The following is a 20,197-nucleotide window of genomic DNA, read 5'->3' on the forward strand; positions in this document are numbered from 1 at the left end:
ACATAAGCTCATATTCTGATCTTCTGCTAGCAGTGTCTAGCTGCTGTTCACAGGCAAAGCTCTGTTGTTATTTAATGGCAGCATAGATTTTAAACTTCTACAACAATGTTGACGTGTAGATAATTGATAGTAGATGGAAAAAAAGACTGACTGCAGGCAAAAGTCATATTGATAGAAAATGTCATGTTTGACATGGCTTTCTGGAATATCTGAACTTTAAATCTGAATCTGTAAATCTGCTACAGTAGATCTTTGTCTAATTTGATACAGGATGTATTTGATTTAAAAATAAATCCACTATGCTGGTTTCAAAAGTAAAATAAATTAAAACATGCTATCACTGTAGTTGTTTATCTGTTTACACTCTCGTGACAAAACGGGGATCAGTATCAGAGCTATACAGTACAGTTCTTATCCAGATTCCAGCTCAGACCAGGAAAACAAAGACGTTCATGGGTCTATTTGTCTGAGGGATGCATCAGAATGGAGCAGAGCACGAAGCTTGTGGGCCGCCCAGCGTATTCTTCTGTCACATACGATATTTTTCAAAGGTTTTTTCTTTTACATTTGAGTAAATATTCAAAAACTACCAGAACATGTTAAAAACAGAGAAAACCCAATTTTCTTAGGAATGGGTCTTTAACAGGTGTATTTTTCCACTTTGCAGCTCTTGGTTTTAGTCAGTGAGAACGTGGCTGAAACGGTTCTTTTAACGTTAAAGGTTGCAGATCCCTGTACTCAACCTTAACTTTTCTTTCTAACATGTTGTGTTTGCTTGTTCTGCCTGCATCAGCACACCAGGTGGGTATTTTATTTTGAAGGGCTGAAGGAGGGAGGCTGTTTTATTTTGTAACTTGACAAACGTGGAGGAGTCGGGACCTCCGGCAGGAACTCAGGAGCTTTTTCTGTCTTTCTTTTTTGTCTGTCCGTGGCGGGGTTCGGGACGGCTCGGAGGAACTGTGACAGACGCAGAGATGGACATCGAGAAGGAAGTGAAGAAGGTGAGTTTAGCCTTTAGCGCTCACATCCGGTTTGAGGGACGAAGGGGGTTCCCGGCGTGGGGCAGGTGCCCACGCACGGAGAGCCGCGCGACGCGAGCAGCCACCGTCCTTTCCGGGTCACATGTGAACTCGGAGTTTGTCAAAGTGAAGACGTAAACGCAGAAGAGCTTTTAACCGACATTCCGTCGGTTTATCCGCCTGAGCCTCGCGGCTTCTTCCCGCTTCTTTCTCCACTTCCAGTTTCAGCAGAAGCAGCTGGGAGCCGCCCCAGCTGAGGGGGTCGAGGGGGTCATGCTGCATCAAAGCAGGGGTTTAGTGTTTACAGCTGTGTGTTTTCCTGATCCGGTCCAGTCTGGGTGCAGTTCTGGCTCATGAACCAGCTGCAGGCACTTTCCTCTGAGGTTCTTGGCCTGTACAGACCTGCAGGGATCAGCCTGCGGTGGGAGTGTGATAATGAGGGGAAACTGGGCTTTGCACCCAGCACAGGCAGTAATGGAACAATACATGAAAAGGAGGATAGCACGTGCTGTCATTGTTGTTTTGGTAAATATCCTGAGTGGAGAGCAGCTGGTTAGCTCAGACTCCCATCTGCGTCATGTGTTCCTCAGTCAGCTGGCAGCCAGATGTTTTGACCTTCTCACACAAAGAAAGCCTAGTCTGCTTTATGTGCTTCTTTGTGTTTGAGTTTAAAATCCCACTGTGATGAAAAGAGTGTGTTTGGTGTTTTTATTGTGTTCTTGTAGCATTGTGTTCCTCATGTTAGAAGACATATTTGAAGAAAATTATAGTAAAAAATAGCATTTCTGAGTATTTTTTTATTCAAACCATTGTGAATCGGGAGCAGATGGAAAAAAAAAGCCATTTGAAAAAGCTTGTAGTTGTGACATAAAAACTACAAAAGCAGGCCTTAAGCTTCCTGCTCTGCTCCATTCTGATCATCCACTGTCAGACAAATAGATCCATGAACGTTTTTGTTTTCCTGGTCTGAGCTGGAATCTGGATCTAAACTGGACGGCTGGATGGTTGCTATACTGCTCAGCATTTTTGTTGCACTGCTAATGTTAGGTTGGGGCTGTAAGCTAGTGGAAGGATGACGGGAAGTGGCAGCCCGCCCACACCTCAGAGGTGAATTTCTACTACCACTCTGCAGAAACTATGTCCTAGAAAACAACAGGTTTTAAGATTTTGGCTAAAAACAGCAAAATCATAATTAGAAGATCACAGAAGCTACAGAGGTTTGTGCTACACTCTGACTCATCGATGACTCATTGAACCAGAGTCACCTCTGTGTCTTGACCTCCTGCTTTTGGACTGCATCTCCCTGCTGTGCCTGATGGAAGTCATAACTGATGGTAAAACTGTGAAGAAGTTTCTATTTAAAGCAGAAAGTTCTTTTCACCAAATTGAGGTTGTCAGAATAAGAACTCATTCCTCAGCGCCTGAATGAGAAGAGACGCAAACCCCAGACAATCTGTCAGCAGAGCAGAAATTGGAGCCTAGAGTTAATGCTGAACAGATGTGCAGTAGCATCAAATTAAAGGTGTTTTTAGTTTGATAGCATATAATGAATGGCCCTATGGTCAAAGGACGGGACGTCCCGAGTTTCTGAAAATGAAGGGGTCGTATGGGGTTGAGGGGCAGGGACAAACACTCCTTCAAACAAACTTAAAAAAACTGTGACAGAAACAGTTTTCCTCTTTGTCTTTTGCAAGTAGACGTCTAGAACTTGCTGCAGTCATAGTTTATTTTGCATCTTGCACTACATGTCGTGGAACAACAATGACATAAAGTGTCTGAAAAAGAGATGCAGGAGAGGAGATAAGACAATAAAATTACTAACAACTCAGGAAATATTTAAAAAAAAGACTCATAATCTCAGACAGCTCAGTAAACGGCCAAGAACACTTTGCTAAAATTAAAAGTAAATAAAGGTAACCCCAACTTTCTTTTTAAAACTATTGATTTTTTTGAACAAACAGAATTCAATAAGTCCTTCATGCCATCATCTAAATGCTGCATGTGCAGGAGTTAAATCTATCCTATAATGAGATCCAGTCTTTCCTCTGCCTTTCAGCAGATCACCAGCATTGTTCTCACCGAGGAAACACTGGGGAGTGTTGTCCTGGTTGATGTGAAGATGCTTAGTCGAGTTTTATCCCAAGTAAACGCCACAACCTGTCTTTCACAATCTTAAAGCATTTCATGGATTCTTTGGCTGCATTTACACTGCAGGTCTTGATGCCCATTTCCGATTTTCTGACTAAATCTGATTTTTTTGACGACCCGCTTACATCCTCTTTTAAAAGTGACCCGTATCCGATTTTTGCATTTACACTTTACAATGCTGAAACTATTAAACGCAGTCATTCTGTGGACTACGTAGCAGCATTTCCGCATTCCGCGGTCCTCCTTCTGACTTTTGTGACTGCGGTTGTCATGGAGGCAACCTTGGGCGCTCCAGAGGGGAGAGGAAAAAGGAGGGCTGCTCGGCTCTCTCTGAGTTTTGAATGAGGAAGTGTTTGCAGACGTTGTGCTGTACGAACAGTTTGATCCAAGTGCTGAACCTTTCCTGCGCGATGACTTCTCTTTTACCGACCGTGGTCAGAAACGCACGGAAGATTTTCTCCAGGGCCAAAGGCAGATTCTCCTTCGGGGTTTCATTTTCCTGCTCTGAACCCTCAGCCTCCAGAGTGGGTTAAGAAAGACTCCAAAACTTTTGGGGGAAACACCTTCTTAATTTACGGTTCTCCGACACTCCCCCGCTCCGCGGTCACACCCCCTCTCCTCTTCTCACACACACACACACACGCACGCACACACACACACACACACACACAGCACGCGAGGTCGCCATCATACACGCCCACACTCCGCAAAGATATAACCGGCTTCTAGCCTGTTCCATAGCAACGGTGTCCCGCTTGATTAGTTACCGTTTGCGTCCCGACCGGGACCGGACCAGAAATAACAGCGGTTCCCGACCACGGTCTGAAGCCTGAGGCTGAAAGGTAACACGTTGAGGGCAAAATCAGCGCACAAAAGCACCTTAATAAGTCATGTGATCTCAGTTGGTGGTGTCCTGAGTTGATGTCACTGACGTACGACTCGCATTTACTGGTGAATATCCGATTTGTCTGCTTACATGGCACATGCAAATGCACTTATCCGATTCGTTTCAGATTTATTTCCACATATGAGTGAGGCCTGTATCCGATCTGAGAAAATTCGAATCCATGCGCTTTTGTCCTGCTTACACGCTCACCTGTCATATCCGATCTGTGCCACATGAGAGGAAAAAATCGGAATTGGGTCACTTGAACCATGCAGTGTGAATGCGGCCTTTGAGTCAGAGCTTGTAAGTCTAGTTAACTTTATTAGACAGACTGAGGTGTCCAGCGGGCCTCTCAAGAATTGTTCTGAAGAGTTTTACTCCTTTCTCTCAGATCGACACATTTATGGATATATGCTCCTCAAGAACCCATAGAATCATGTGTGGACTTCCCCAACAATCCATTTTAGGCCTGATACCTTTTTAATTGTTACCTTCTGGGGAGGTAATCAGAAGACAAGTAGTTGACTTTCAAAGCTACGCTGATGACACACAGCTTTACATCGGGGTGACTTCTGCTGACCTAGAACCTATTAATGTTCTTTTACACTACATTTTATACATGAAGTCATGAATAGTAGAGAACGTCTTACAGCGCAACCAGGACAGATGATTTTACCAAAGCTTCAGAGTTTTAAACCTTCTCTCTGAGTAAGACATAAAATGTATCCCACCTTTTAAAAATGTAGTTAACAGTATGGCCAAAGTCCGCTCGTTCTTCTCTCTTGCCAGCACAGAGGTGCTGTTTCATGCGCTTACTTTTAGTAGGTTAGATTGTTGTAATGCCCTGCTCACTGGTTTACCCAGAGAAACTGTTTCAAATGTATAATTGTTACAGAACTCAGTGGTATGAATTCTGACGGGAACCAGGGGGCGGGAACACATTACACCGATTCCCTGTGTGTTTAGGGTTGACTTTAACTTTTGCTAAAGTTAATGTCCCATTATCTGTCACATACGTAGGTGTGTGAAATTTGCCCTCCACATTTGTCCCATCCCCTGGGGAGGCGGTGAGCTGCAGACACGCACACCGCTTGGGATCCATTTGGTGATTTAAACCCCCAATCCAACCCCCTAATGTTGAGTGTCAGGCATTGGGTCACATTTTTTAGAGTCTTTGGTATGACTTGGCCTGGATTTGAACTCACGACCTTCCAGCCACAGGGCGGACACTCTACCACAAGGCCACTGTGCTGGTTTTGTAGTGGTTTATAAATGTAATGGTCTTACCTTAATGATCTTTTAAACCCAGAGAACCTGAGGGCCGCATAGACTGTAGAGATTTTTAAGAAGAGACCCACCTTTTTATTACAGCTTTTTGACAATCTCACCTTTTATTTTGTATTACTATTTATTATATGTATTTAAATACATTTTATGTACCCAATTTGAACTTCCTTCTGTCCCGTTGGATCAGGGGTCGGGAACCTATGGCTCGCGAGCCATATATGGCTCTTTTGATGGTCACATGTGGCTCGCAGACAAATCTTTAATTATACTTTTTTTTTTATCATTAGTCCAGTCCTTCTCGGGCGCGATGCGATGCTAGAGGCGCGCAGTAGTAGCGGTGCTTAGAGAGAGAAATCTGCGCCAGCGCTATCAGTTTACAATTATCTATTATTTCACAGAGTTTGTACCAGCTGGAAACTTGTGAATTGACGTGCCTAAAACTGCGTGCTCCCGTCTCTGAGAAAGAGCGCGCAGATGCGGGGACGGGATGTGTGAGGAAGAAAGCAGGGGGTGGGGCTGAGGGGTTGTGGGGACAGGCAGCAGGTGAATCGCGCAGGGATTGTAAAAACGTAAAACCCGCTTCCCGTCACTCACTGCGGCGTGTGAGTGTGTGTTTGGCTCCCCGTCTGCATGTGAGCAGTCTTTGTCACATCTACAGAACATTCAGACCTACGATGACGTTTAAAGTCTCAACGCCTGAACGAAGCAGAAACTCACCACGGATCAACCAGACTAGACCATCAGCAAAACTACCACGAGAAATACTCATCATTTATTAGCAACAGAATAACAATGTTATTAAAAAGAATCCACAGACTTATTGTACTTTAAAAATGTTGAAATTAAATCAAATGCACACATTCACTTGTATATTTAGTTTTAAACAAATTGTCGCGGACTGAGTTGGATGGCTGTTGGGCCGCGTTAAAAGTTCTGGAGTTCATTGAACGCGTCAAGCAGAGATCTGATTGGCTCTCAGTTCTGTCGCTCAGCCTGTTGTTAGGTAGTTTGGACCAATGGGGTTCAGCTATGGGCCGAATAAGGGAAATGGGAGGGCTGCAGCGGGAGCAGGGGAATATAAAGTTGGGAGACGCGCTCTCGTGTCGTCTCGGCGGGAGAGATTCAGGAGTTGCTGAATTAATTGAACGGCGTTTGTTGCGGTCTGCAGTAATCGGAATAAAGAACTTTAAAAGAGGTTAAGTCTCCGTGCCTCAGTGTGGGGAAGGGACACTACATTATTGTATGGCTCTTTCGAAATTACATTTCAAAATATGTGGCATTTGTGGCTCTCTTGGCCAAAAAGGTTCCCGACCCCTGCGTTGGATCATTTGTGCCAAGGTTTACCGGCTGTCTGTGGTTGTTGCCGTGGGGCTCACCCTTGCTGGGACGGCTGGGGTCCATCATTGCAGCCTCACTGCTGTGGTGTAGACCCCCATTGCTGGTGTAGACCCCCGTTGCTGGTGTAGACCCCCGTTGCTGTTCCTGCAGGTGTTATTAGTGAAATGGAATTCTGTGGAGACAAATGACACATCATTTGTTCAAAGACAATCTTTGTCATACAATTGTAAATAGAGACATGACGTCATCCTGGAGCCGTTCAGTCTTGTTCTCTTCCACGTTTCTCAAAAGAGGATCATCTTTGGAGACTCAGCTTGTGCTGGGAGAACCACTGATGCTGTAAGGGGGCGTGGTCTACATTCCTCAGCTGGACTGTTGACAGCCTCCTGGAATCCCACGATGCTTTAGGGCATATTGAAAGGGCTTATTGACCATATATCGTCCCAGTCATGAAGTTCTCCATTGATGGTTAAAAAGAAGGCAGATGTTGAGGATAAAAGGATATGAAAGGAAGAAAAGTTCTAATCCTTTTTGAAGAACTGGTTCAGAAATCAGAAATATTCTCTGTTAGAAGTACAAACATTCAAACCTGATGAGAGGAAAAGTTCCTTTTATATGAAAAGCAGTTCAGAAAAGCCTGTGTGTGTAAATGAAGTGTAATTTTTTTTTTTTTATGATCAATACAGTTTTGATAGACAAAGATTTCACTGTGATTTCACTCTGATGACAATTGTGTTTTGGAACATGTTCTTGGAATATTTTATTAATGATGGAGGACATATAATAAATAAAATTAAGCTTAAAATGTGGCTTCTGAGTAGTTCTTTACTCAAATTTGTACAAATCAGGAGCAGACAAAAAAATGTTAGAAAATGGCTCTGTGCCAACGATCCCGCCTACAACCAGGAGGTGAGTTTCTAATGAACTCCTGTTGCTCTGCAGAAACTATGTCCTAGAAAAAAACAGGTTGTTTGATTTTTGCTAAAAACTGAATCATCATTATTAAAAGACAGCTGGGAACGATTTTTACAACAAATCAAAAGATGATGGGAGAGGGACTTAAAGGCTCAAATGAAGATGCAGTCGAATTACACAAGGCCTTTACAGATAGAAAAGTGTGTGTTTGCTTGTTAGCGACAGACTGAATAAAAATGTCTGCTGTTTCCAGTTCATATTCTGTACACATGTTCCTGTATATTATTACAGCCACTTTATTGTGGCTCTGGTCTTGTCTGGTGTGGTAGATCTACACCTTGGGTCTTGTCTGGTGTGGTAGATCTACACCTTGGATCTTGTCTGGTGTGGTAGATCTACACCTTGGATCTTGTCTGGTGTGGTAGATCTACACCTTGGGTCTTGTCTGGTGTGGTAGATCTACACCTTGGATCTTGTCTGGTGTGGTAGATCTGAGCCTCTATGGCTCTGGTGCTCAGGGCTTGTTGCTGAGCTGCCAGGATGAGTGCTTCAGTGCTGTCCTGTAGGCCAGCCCTTTCAAGCCATTGATAGGACTTCTTGATATCAGCCACTTCAGTTATGGTCCGGTGGTACATCCCATGCAGGGGTTTGTCCTCCCATGAGGATCTGTCCTCCAGCACTGTATCCTCTGCCTTCCATTGCCTGAGACATTCACTGAGCACACTGTCAGTTGTCAGTTGTCAGTTTCATAACTATATCGATCGATCGATATAGTTTTAGATAGGCCTGCACAATATACCTCAAATGTATCGTTATCGCAAGATCAAGCTGTGCAATATGCATATCGCAAAACACAGCAAAAATTGCAATAAATGGTTACCTTAAATGTGCTAAAACAATCTTATGGCAGCTTAAATTATTAAACGAATCGAGATGGAGCCCTTTTACGTTAGATGTTCCCTCCTATGTCAACGAGGGTCATTTGGAGTTCAATTCTTAAACTGTTGCAATAAAATGGGAATGATGTTTTTTGGTTGTTTTGCTATTTGTTTATATAACGCAAATGATATCGTTATGGCAATATTAATCCCTCATATCGCATATCGCAAGTTTTCTTCATATCGTGCAGCCCTAGTTATAGATAGATAGATAGATAGATAGATAGATAGATAGATAGATAGATAGATAGATAGATAGATAGATAGATAGAGAGGTATATATAGAGAGAAGGAGATATATAGATATATAGATCTATATCTATATATAGATATAGATATATAGATATAATTACAATTATGATCCTTACCTTTCAGTCAGTGAAAATCACTTCTGTGATTTTTTTTTTTTTTTTATTTTGCCAGTGAAAAACCGTCTGGAGATTTGAGGACGGTCAACCTTTAATCAATAGACTGCAGGTTTGGTTCCTGCCTTGCCTGCTGGCAGTGTCTTCCTAAATAAAGTGTGCTTTAGCAAGACACTGAACACCACTTTGCTCCTGATGTTTCTAGATTGCTGTCAGTGTTAGGCAGCAGAGCCACCATCAGTGTGTGAATGTGTGTGTGCATGGGTGAATGGGACTGTAAAGCGCGTCGGGCCTTAAAGCAAGGACTATTCACCACTGACATCTTAGGAAGTTTAGTTTAGAAATCCATCATTGATGCTGTGGTCTTCTGCATGTATCTCCCACAGATGTCCCTTGGCCACGAGTTTGGAGCGGGAGCCGCTTGTTTGAAATGCAAGGACAAGTGTGAGGGCTTCGAGCTGCATTTCTGGAGGTTTGTTCCTTTCTGTTCCAGTTAGCTCACAATTTTCACTCATTCCAAGCGGAAATGAAGCGTTTGTTTCAACAGCTGTCAAAGAAGTAAATCTATGACTGATTATATCACCACATAATGACAAAACTGTTTTTCCTGTCAACACATACATATGTTTAGTTGTTCAGCAGAGGAAGAACACATTTTTTTCACATTTTATCACACAGGAGAGTTGAAATCCCCCAGAATTCAACGGCACTTACCGGAGGGAGGCATGGTTTCTTTTGGTTTTGTCTCCCTAAACATTTAGTCAAGACGATCGCTGCCACGCCTTCAGTAATGCCAAACGAGTTGGAGTGTCCTCTGGCTTCTTTTTTTTATAACACTTCAATAGGCAGAAATCTTAGCAATGCAAGGACAACGTACTGAAATGGCTGCGCCTTTTGGACACAGAGCCTGAAAATGATCTTCAAAATGTGCGTGGCTACATGTGAACGTAGTAGTTTAGTACGCGGAAGCAGAGAGCGAGTGGTGCGAGTGTAGCTTAAGGCTTTAAGAAAGATATTCAAGTGTTGGCTGGGTGGATTTCACAGTTAAGAGACTGTGACCACAGTGGTTTTGTGGTCTTCAGGAAAACTAGCCACCGTTTGTCAGCACTAGCACAGCAGGAACATTAGGAAATGCTGAGAAGATCAGAAAAATGAGGCGTTAAAATGCTGCTGCCAGCTCCGTTCAGGCAGAAACATCTTAGCCGTTTCTTTTTGTTGCAACTTAGAACATTGAATTGAATGAAAGCACACACTTGAATTTCGGGCCGGGTCGGGTTCTGACTTGGGCTCGGGTTTAAGATCTTACCTCTAGTTGTCGTCCACAGCTCATGTTGTTCACTAGAGACTCTGTCTGTCTGTCTGTCCCGTCTTTATTCAGTTGAAGGGAAAGCAGTTTTTTCCTGTGGATTTCTCAGGCTAAGCTTGTGCTTTTGGTGATAAATCAGTCAATAGTTTGAAAATAATTGCGAATGTACGTCTATTTTCTAGCATGCCTGTAAATCTAACGGCATAAAATCAGTTGGAGTGTAGGAGTGGCACATGGGAAAGCAGCGTTTGAGTCCCAGGGGGTGCAATGAGCTTCACCCAATGTGGATTCTTGGGCCAAGGCCCTTCATGCTACTGCTTCACTATATAGGAGAACCAAGTCTGTCTGGTTTACCCTGTGGCGGTCCCCAGCCTGGAGAAAATACAGCGTTGTGTCAGGAAGGGCGTCCGGCGTGAAAATCTCTGCCAAACCACCTGTGTGAAACCAGGAGAAGCTGGCGAGCCCTGAAGGGATATGCTGAAAAGTAAAGGAGAAGATTTGTGATCTAACGGCATGTTGAGACTGCAGCCAGGAAAGCGTCAAATGTAAATCTAAGGGGTCTGTGTTGAGGCATGTTAAAGCTGCTGCTGCAGCCCAGGTTTAGTGAGGATTCTACTCAATGACTCTACTTTTTGGAGCTTGCATCACATTTACTTGAGTAAAAAAGGCAAGAAAGCCAATTTAAACATTTTCTGTAAACACCTAAATCCTTTGCCTCTGAACAGAAACTAGACACTGCTGTTCAGCAGAAGATCAGAAAATGTGCTCTGAGCTTATTCCAGTGGTAACCCACTCTGACAGTAGTTTTCTTCTGGCTGTCCTGACTTTTTAATGCTTAACAGTATTATTGACAGTAGCTCTGCTCCTTAGTGTCTTTAATCTCATGGCGGCTCCCTGTCTGTCATTGTAAAGACCAACATGTCAATGCTGCCACTCTCTCTCTCTCTCTGTCTGTCTTTCTTCGTGCAGAAAAATTTGCCGAAACTGCAAATGTGGCCTCACAGAGCACGACGTGCACATGAACACGGAGGAGAACAAGAAGGTCGGCAAGCTTTTCGAGGACACAAAGTTCACGGGCCTCATTGCCAAGCTGAAGACGGACGGCATCCCCGGGCACCAGGGCAGCATGGTGACCATCACTTTGCCCAGCCCCGCCACTGCTTACAGGCTCTCCCCCACCGCCGCCTCGGACCCAGTCAGACCGGCGTCCTCCGCTGGAGCGCCTGTGGGTTCCTCACCCATCAGTGGTCAGGTTCGGCCTCAGCCCGCTCCTGTCAGCGTCACACCGGTCAAGGCTGACAAAGTACCGCTGACTGCAAGTGTCACAAAAGCCAACGTCGAGCCCGTCCCCCAAGACGCTCCGATGAAGTCTGTCACCTATGAGTGGGCACCACCGGTTCCCAACAAATATCTGGTAGGAGTTCAGATTAGTAAAAAGTACAAAAACCTTTGCTTTGTTTGATAACAGCTTATTGGAACCTGAAAGACAATCTGATCTAGTTTTTTAGGAGGAACTAGGACAGTGGACAAAAAACTGATGACATCACAGCCGGAGAAACCATCAGAAATGAATCGCACAAAAACCTATAGGGCTCAAAAAGTATCAAACATGCACTAACAAAACCAAAACATAACACGGGAAGCAAAGTAATTTTAAAATAAATATGGGACGGCCACAGAAACTTGGGTTTGGAGGACATTTTCTGGCAAAGTGTGAAATTTCTTGATTTTCACATTTTCCCACATTATAGAAAAAAAAACTTTAGTTCAAGCGATCTTCACAAAAAATCATTCACACACTGCCAGATTAAGTCTATTACCACAACCAAAGTTTTGTTGACCTTTGACCTTGGGAAGAGGCCGCCATCTAGAATTTTTTTTTTTTTAACACTCTTTAGTATCAGCTCTAAATTTAACCTCCTCCTATGGATTTCTCTCTCTCTATCGCCTCCTGACTCTTTGAGCATCAATGGGAAGCTCCTTGGAAAGAAATGCTGGTTTTAAAGTTTGAAGAATTTGAATGGTGTCAGTGTGACGAGTTCACAAAAGTGGCATTTCTCTGCTGCTTGCATATTTTTTGCCTTAATATTATGAAAACGTAACACATGAATCGTTGGCTCAAGCTAAACGAAACGATGTATCATTCGATATAAACCTATTAGAATTGTGGGCGTGGTTTAAAAAAAACGTTCCTTTTGCCAAGGAAATCCTAAAATTAACTTTTGCAGATTATTCTAGAAAATAGTTGTTTTGGAGATAAAACCAACAGAAAGGCCCCCACAGTGAGGGTGAGTAGCGCCTGTGGCCCATACAATGATTCTGGAGGCTTTAATTTGGGTTTATTATTAGCTAACATGAAGAGCCATGAAGAACATGAGGTTTTTGTTATCATCATGACAGGAAGTTCACATTGACTCAGCCGTTTAGCCATAAAGCGGATGCATTATTCATACACCTTTGGTGAAGTGCAGGTTTGAACTGATCTGGAAGGGGAGCACTGTTAAAGTTTTTCTGTCTTCAGACATAAACTTTTACTTTATCCTAGTTTGAAGCTCGTTTTTGCCACTTAAAGGGTTGAAGAAGGAGGCTGGCTGCACAGCTCATCTGCAAGCAGCTCAGTGCACGTAGAGCATTAGATGCATAAATGTCTGCACACATTTTAGGGAAAGCTCCCTTCAGCAAAAGTGTTTATTACTTTTGAGAATGATTTATAAAACTTAGCAAAGAGTTTATTCTAAAAGGGACTTTTTAAAAACACTTAATATTAAAACTATTTTTTTATACTAGCTAACAGCTGCTGCTGCTTCACTTGTTTGGTCTATAACTATATCTGAAAGATTCATGTTTGGATTTTCTTCATGCTTAAGACATCACAGTTTACCCTTACTGTGTTATGATTGGTCCCTTTTTCCTCCTCTTCTCTGTCCTTCACACATTCTCTTATTCCTTTAGAGCTGAAATCACATCGTTCTTTTACTCCTTCAGGCCGTACGTTACATCCAGCTGCTCCCCCCTGAGAAGCGTCCTGTGGCCGGCACTGAAGGCGCCGTCTATCGCCGGCAGCAGATGGCGTGTCAGCTGCCTGAGCATGACCAGGACCCATCCAAGTGCCACGAGCTAAGCCCTGCAGAGGTGAAGAAGATGCAGCAATACGTCCGCAAGTACAAACAGGAGGCCCTTGGGGTTGGAGATGTCCTGCTGCCTGCAGAGATGGCTCACGTCCAGGCAGGAAGACAGGGTGGAGATATGGCCGGGGCTGGAGGTAAGCCTGGCTCGGGTGTTGGGCTTGGTGCCAATGCTGGAGGTGAGGTTGGTGAATCTGGACCTGGAATTGTGAATGCTGGAGTTGGTTCCGGCTCTGACTTTGGAAGTGTTGGAGCTGGAAGCAGAAGTGGAGGAGCTGGAGCTGGACCAGCGTCAGGACCTAAAGCAGGCCAGTCTGCCGGCTGTGGACCCACCGGAGGAGCCATGGGTACCACTGCCACTGCTGGAGCCATGAACAGCGGACAAGAGCTCAAGAACTTTGTAAGAACTTTACCTCATCTCTAAAAAATATTCTTGGGACTATCGGGCACATTGGCGCATTGTCAATGAATGGTCTATTTTTTAACTTGTTATATGCAGAAGACACACCAAACTCTTAATAATACATTCACATCGCTCTCTGCAACGCCACCACTTCCAATGAAAGGTCTATGTAAAGGCGCGTTTTAGCTTCTGCGTTCAACGCTCTCACCTTTATAGCTACGCAGGTTTTTAAGACCATTGTCAGGCTCTACATAGAACGCACCTCAAACTTTGACCAATCAGGGACTCTGATACAGTAGAGACATATGGATGGCGTCCCTTTTAATTCACGGAAGGGCCAACCATTTGAAAATTCATCGGTGAGGAGAAATTAATAATTGCAGTTTATGTTTGGCTGGAATTCTATGACACCAAGTCTTCCAAAGATCAGAATAGAGCCATGAAAGAAAAAGCCTGGTGCGAGATTCACCAGATTTTCACCGCTTTGACATTTCCCACCAAGCCTCTTCCAACTGTAGGTGGTGGACATGTGCTAGTGTGGGGTAGTGGACCACTGAACACTAAATGCTAAACGTGCGTTTTTGAACCCGTTTCACATGCCTGGGAGTGAACGTAGCATCAGGTACATTAATGAGACAAAAGAGTCAGAGATAGGTCTGTCTGTCAGTCTTTATTAACTGTGTTCACAGCAACTCTAGAACTTGTTTGTAACACGCTACACCTTAGACATGATAGAAAGGTTAGCCGTGTTGGCATATTTACCTGTAACTCCCAACCTTTCCAACAGGTACAAAAAAAAACAGACTGATATCACTAAAACAAACATTTCTTTGACTACACCCACTCCAAACCTTGGTAGTAACTTGCAGAAAAACACACAATGTGACACAGCTACACATTAGCCACATTAGCGTATTCACACTAACACCCAAAGTTGTTTGGAACAACAGGCAGAGTAGAGTGCCTTGTTTTTCCGTAAAATTGCTTTGACATTAGAAAACGCAAAAAGATTTAATCCATACATTAAAAAAATCAAGATTATAAAGCAGAGTGTCAGTTTTTAAAAAAAATCATGGCTTATAAATATAAACGCACCTTAAAGTGCATAAAGTATGGTATACAAAAGGGATGTAACGGTACGCTAAAATTTAAGTTCTGTTCGGGTCAGGATTTCATAGGGCTCAGTTCGGTACATTTTCAATATTTTTTTGGTACAAAAAGGCAGAAGAAATGTTCTTGCAAAATGCATTTATTGCTTTTATATAACAATAAATACAGTTGACCTATGTAGGTGATCTGCTATATAAAACAATACAACTATTGGCTGTCAGGAACCAAAAACTTTGGATACTTAACACTGGCCTGAAAAAAAAACATTTTAACTTGCACATTTTTTTTGCTTGTAGACCTGATTAATACAGTTGAGTGATTTTAGGTGCGTTAGCAGATGTGTTTCTGTGGCATATGCTATCTTCATGTAACAATGTCGTGTAACACACAGAATTCGACTTGTCCAATTTTCTTCCCCTTCAGGCAGACAACAAATCCAGTGTTCCCACACAGTAGGGAGATGGGGGGGGGTCCTTAAGTTCTGTCCTCACATCTGCATTAGCCATGCTGATACTAATAACATGCTCACTGTCACCTCCATCACCTAATAGCTGTTGAACCTGAACTGCGATGACGTTTCTGACCTTGGTCCGAAAATGCAGGGGAGATCTTCTCCGGGGCCAAAGGCGGATCTTCCTTCTGGGTTTGCTTCCCCGTTCAGACCCTCAGAGCCTCCAGAGCGGGTTGATAAAAGAACCAGTCTCCTTTCTTTTGGAGGAAACCGTTTTTATTACCGTTCCGTCGAACTGAGCAACACCCTCTTGCGGTGCCCCCCTTCCTGCAAACGCGCGGGCAGCGGCTTCAGCACAGACAACATGGCGTCTCGGTGGAAACTCACGGTTAACATTAGTTTCGCCTCGGCGCAAAGTTAATGCCTTTGGGGGGGAGGGAACCCCCCTCCTCCCCAAAAAAACCCCCGAAACATTACAAAAGTGAACTGAACCGAAATTGCTGTACCGAAACGGTTCCGTACAAATACGTGTACCGCTACACCCCTAGTAGACAATAACCAAACTAGAATTTCATGGACAACAAGCATCAAAACATGCAGACCAAGTCCAAACAGGAACAGTTCCTTTGAAAAGCTGAATTCTGCAGTCATCTTGTCCCGTATGTCCTTCCCAGTCATGCCATCATTGCAAGCAGCCCATGCAGCAGGGCGAGCCGGCCGTCTACGCCGAGCGGGCCGGCTACGACAAACTGTGGCACCCCGCATGCTTTGTGTGCTGTACCTGCCACGAACTGCTTGTGGACATGATCTACTTCTGGAAGAAAGGCAACATGTACTGTGGACGCCATTATGGAGACAGCGAGAAGCCCCGCTGTGCCGGCTGTGATGAGGTAATGGCTTTACCTCCTCTTGAATGTCTCTGCACAGTGGATGACATGAGGAAACATTCTTGTACCCGCTTTTCCCAGCTGATCTTCAGTAATGAGTACACCCAAGCGGAGGGACAGAACTGGCACCTGAAGCATTTCTGCTGCTTTGACTGTGACTGCATCTTGGCTGGAGAAACGTATGTGATGGAAAATGACAAACCCATCTGCAGGCCCTGCTACATGAAGAACTACGCTGTGGTGAGTCGCTTTCTCTGATTGGAGAACAAGCTGTTCTCAAGATCATACATTTGTCTTCTCTCTGCGTATTTTATTTATTCATTTTTTGGTTTGTTGTCTAGTATTTTGTATGCAGTAAATGAATAAAGGAAAACACATTGATAAAGACTTGTTCAGATAATGTAAGGGGGGTTAGGGTATTGCTCTTTGACACATGACAACTTTTCAATCAAATATGCGATCAACAGGAATCAACAGATTCTGATGCGATGAAAAGCAGCTTTTCAGATTGGCTTTCTGCCGATTCAGAGCAAATTACGCCACACATTCCTAACAAAGTCTTGAATAACGGCGTAATGCTGTTTTTCTCTGCGATGGAATTGGAATTACATTAATTGTTTCAATGGTTAAAGAGTTTTGGGATATTCTAAAGAACGTCAAAGGGTTAAGGAAAAGACTCCATGAAAGATGTTTCTAGAATGTTTTTTGTGTTTTTTCCGTCTTAGTCTTTAGTAAAGTCAAAAACCTTCATACCTACTCTCATAAACATCAACACTTCTTTTAAATTCCACTTTCTGATTTTATGAACATGTTCATGTCAATTTAAATGTCTCTGACAGAGTCCAGTATAAACATGGATCTGATCTGACCTGATCCTGTCGTTCCTCTGCACAGAAATGCTCATCCTGCCAGAATGCAGTGGACCCTGAAGCTCAGAGAGTTTCTTACGATGCTCTCCACTGGCACGCAGAACCGCGGTGCTTCAAGTGCTCTGGCTGCAGCAAGAGTCTGATCGGCCAGCGCTTCATGGTGGTGCAGAGTTTTGTCTTCTGCTCTGTGGAATGCAAGAAGAAAATCCTGAACTAGAGCTCCAGACCGTCCAGAAAAACCAGACCAGAAGATGGTTTTCACTGTATGAGACCTACACTGAGGAAGAGGTTCTACTGCTATTGGGGTTTAAGGGGCGTCCTCCTTCTTTGTTGCATCATTTGTGTAATTTTTGGTTCAACCTGTGTCTGTTTAGTGGAGTTTTGGGAAATTCTCACCAGAATCGCCTCCTGTTTATTTTTTAGGAACGTCTTTATGACACAGACACTGGAGGAGTATCCATCAGGGTTCGCTCCAATCACAAAACCACCACCTGATTTTTTTATATGGAATTTATGATGAGGTCTTTAAATTGAGGAACTTTTCATATGGAAAACTAGTTAACCAGTTGGATCTTTTCTGCACTGATTGTGGGACCAGGTGTAAAAACCTGCTTCATTGTTCACCGGATGTTTCCTGCTGTAGTGGATAGTTTCTCCGCTGCTCAATGCGCTACTGATCTGAGGTTTAGTCCTTCAAGTTTCTTAAAGAACATATGACTGAAAACGTAGATGCTTTATGAACAAAAGCTTCCAGGTCATGAATAGTACAAAAAAGGCAGACATGTAAATGGCTTTTCAAATGTTTGTAACTCAACCAATTCCTTGTATTCGTTCAGTGGAACGTTCCAGATAAGCAGAGAAGTCTAATGGAACTCACCTTTGACTTTTTGTCTCCATGGGAATAAAGAAAACTCTGCAAACTAAGATGGAAGCCTCATGACTCTTCTGTTCATGCCTTTTGTTTTGTGTTTTGGATTTTAAGAAAAGAGTAAAAAAGATAACTACAAATTATTAGCAGTTTGCACCTGCTTTAGCACAGTTCTAAGATATTTTGGCACTGGGAAAAAACAGGTTTAAAGTTACATCCCATTTCCATGAGTATTATATTATATGAATCAAATATTGTATTATGAATAAAAAATTCCAGTAAATATGTCATAGCAGTGAAATGAGAATGTTCATCATTGTTGAAAGTTGCCTTATATGTTCAGCTCTCCCGTCCAGCTCCCAGATTTTGTTTAAAAATGTCTAAATAAAGTTTCTAGGAGAGAGAGGCTTTTTAGTGATGGAGCTGATATTCCTAAAAGATGTGATGCTTACACTCCGAGAATACTTGACATAAATCCAGGGCAGACTAGTATTATTATGACAGACTATCCATTAAAACCATGTGAACTTCAGAGCCATATGCCTCGACGTTGGATTCAATTCAAAATGTGATTTTAAACTTTGTAGACCTGGAGCTGACTCGTACAACAGCACAGACAGTTATGCCTTAGTCACAACTGCCCTTCCGGGTGGATACTGGCTGTCTGCAGGTGAAAATGGTCAAACCTGTATGGGGCACCCAGGTGGCCTACACGAAATGTATGTTTTTTTCATTTTCAACCCCCTAAACCTGCACACATCACAAGGGGCCCGTTAGTGCTGTTCAACTGATAAGAGTGCTCTCTTTGCTTGCAGCCTGACTGTTAGACATAAGGAAATTAGACAGAGTGCAGTTTGTGTGGGTATCTACAGATGTCCAATGAGCACTTAAATATCACACGCACACCCCTTGGGTGCAGCATTTGTTCACCGTCTTTAAGGAGCCAGTACTCGCAAGTACATAGTAGCTTACTAACAACTGCAGTGTTGCGTAAGGACATGCAACACCCATATGTTATAAGTTTGTCTAACTTACATTATCTTTAAAAATACTTCACAATACACTTACCACACACACATTAATGGTATGTTCCATTTTCATGACATTGAGATGGCTTGTTAGAACACCTCAAAGGTATGGAAGCATTTGTGTAGCATAATTAAAAATAAAAGTCAAAACCAGAAATGCTTTTTCATTTTCAAAACGAAGCTGCATTTTTTGACTCAAAGTGAAAATGAAAAAGCCATCCTCCAGAATGCTTTTTCATTTTCTATTCTGTCACTAATTAAAATGATAAAGAAAATGGTATTTGACATTTCATTTTTAAAAAGTTCTCTTGTAAATGTGTAGCAAAAATCATTTAGAAATGTCTAATTTGACAATTAAAATGGATTAACAGAAATGCTTTTTCATTTTCAAAATGTAACTGCATCAAATTACTCAAAATTAAAATTAAAATTCAATACTTCAAAATGCTTTTTCATTTCTACTTAAAACCGCTTATTCTGTGTCATAATTAAAACAAAAATGCAGAGAGGGGATTGTATTTTCATTTTAACATCCACCCTGCGAACATTGTCCCATAATTCAATTCCACTTAGCATTTCCAGAGGGGAGGCGGGGCGATGACGTCATTTCCATCTCTGTATGTCCAGCTGCTAACAGACACATGCTAGCAGCAGTGCAGCTTTGTGTTAGCGGCAGAGGAGACTGCTTTGTGATGGTTGTGAACTCCTTATGATTGTACACAGCATCTCAGGACTACGTAGCAGCATTTCCGCCTTATGAAGTCCTCCTTCGGACACACCGCACTTCCCCCCGGACTAGCTTTGTCTTCGGACCGGCAGCCGGATCAGCGAAGGCGGACACCATTGGAATATGTGTTTGCAGTGGTGTCCAGACAAAATAAAGGCTGATGTGAAGGAAGGCGGAAATGCTGCTACGTAGTCCTAACATTCTGTGTACAATCATCAGAAGTTCACAACCATTACAAAGCCCTCTGTTAATCTATTTTAATTTTCAAATTTGACATTTCTAAATGAATTTTGCTACACACTTACCAGAGAACTTTTTGAAAATGAAATGTCAAATAAAATTTTCTTATCATTTTAATTAGTGACAGAATAAGTGGTGTTGAAGAAGAAAATAAAAAAGCATTTTGGTGGATTGCTTTTTCATTTTAATTTTGATTCAAAAAATGCAGCTTCAATTTGAAAATGAAAAAGCATTTCTGGTTTTGACATTTATTTTTAATTATGCTACACAAATGCTTCCGTACAAAG

The 20,197-nt window shown here is 42.8% G+C and overlaps 1 protein-coding gene across 1 annotated transcript; it reads left to right on the forward strand.

Moving 5' to 3' along the window:
* The first annotated feature begins 836 nt into the window (after nucleotides 1–836).
* Nucleotides 837–17,971, forward strand: tes (testis derived transcript (3 LIM domains)). Its single transcript, XM_011472879.4, has 7 exons — nucleotides 837–1,001; nucleotides 9,283–9,368; nucleotides 11,172–11,616; nucleotides 13,188–13,727; nucleotides 15,966–16,181; nucleotides 16,260–16,418; nucleotides 17,073–17,971. The coding sequence occupies exons 1-7, from the start codon at nucleotides 975–977 to the stop codon at nucleotides 17,262–17,264; spliced, it is 1,665 nt and encodes a 554-aa protein (XP_011471181.1). The 5' UTR covers nucleotides 837–974; the 3' UTR covers nucleotides 17,265–17,971.
* The last annotated feature ends 2,226 nt before the right edge of the window (nucleotides 17,972–20,197 follow it).

Source organism: Oryzias latipes, chromosome 6 (assembly GCF_053564925.1).
Source record: "Oryzias latipes strain Hd-rR chromosome 6, Olatipes_Hd-rR_3.1".
In the NCBI taxonomy this organism is placed as follows: Eukaryota; Metazoa; Chordata; class Actinopteri; order Beloniformes; family Adrianichthyidae; genus Oryzias; species Oryzias latipes.

Bases quoted from the DNA above. Each gene is read 5' to 3' on its own strand.
- tes (XM_011472879.4), top strand. From the start codon at position 975: ATGGACATCGAGAAGGAAGTGAAGAAG. The intron at 1,002-9,282 runs GTGAGTTTAGCC...TATCTCCCACAG, and splicing joins TCGAGAAGGAAGTGAAGAAG to ATGTCCCTTGGCCACGAGTT. The intron at 11,617-13,187 runs GTAGGAGTTCAG...TTACTCCTTCAG, and splicing joins CGGTTCCCAACAAATATCTG to GCCGTACGTTACATCCAGCT.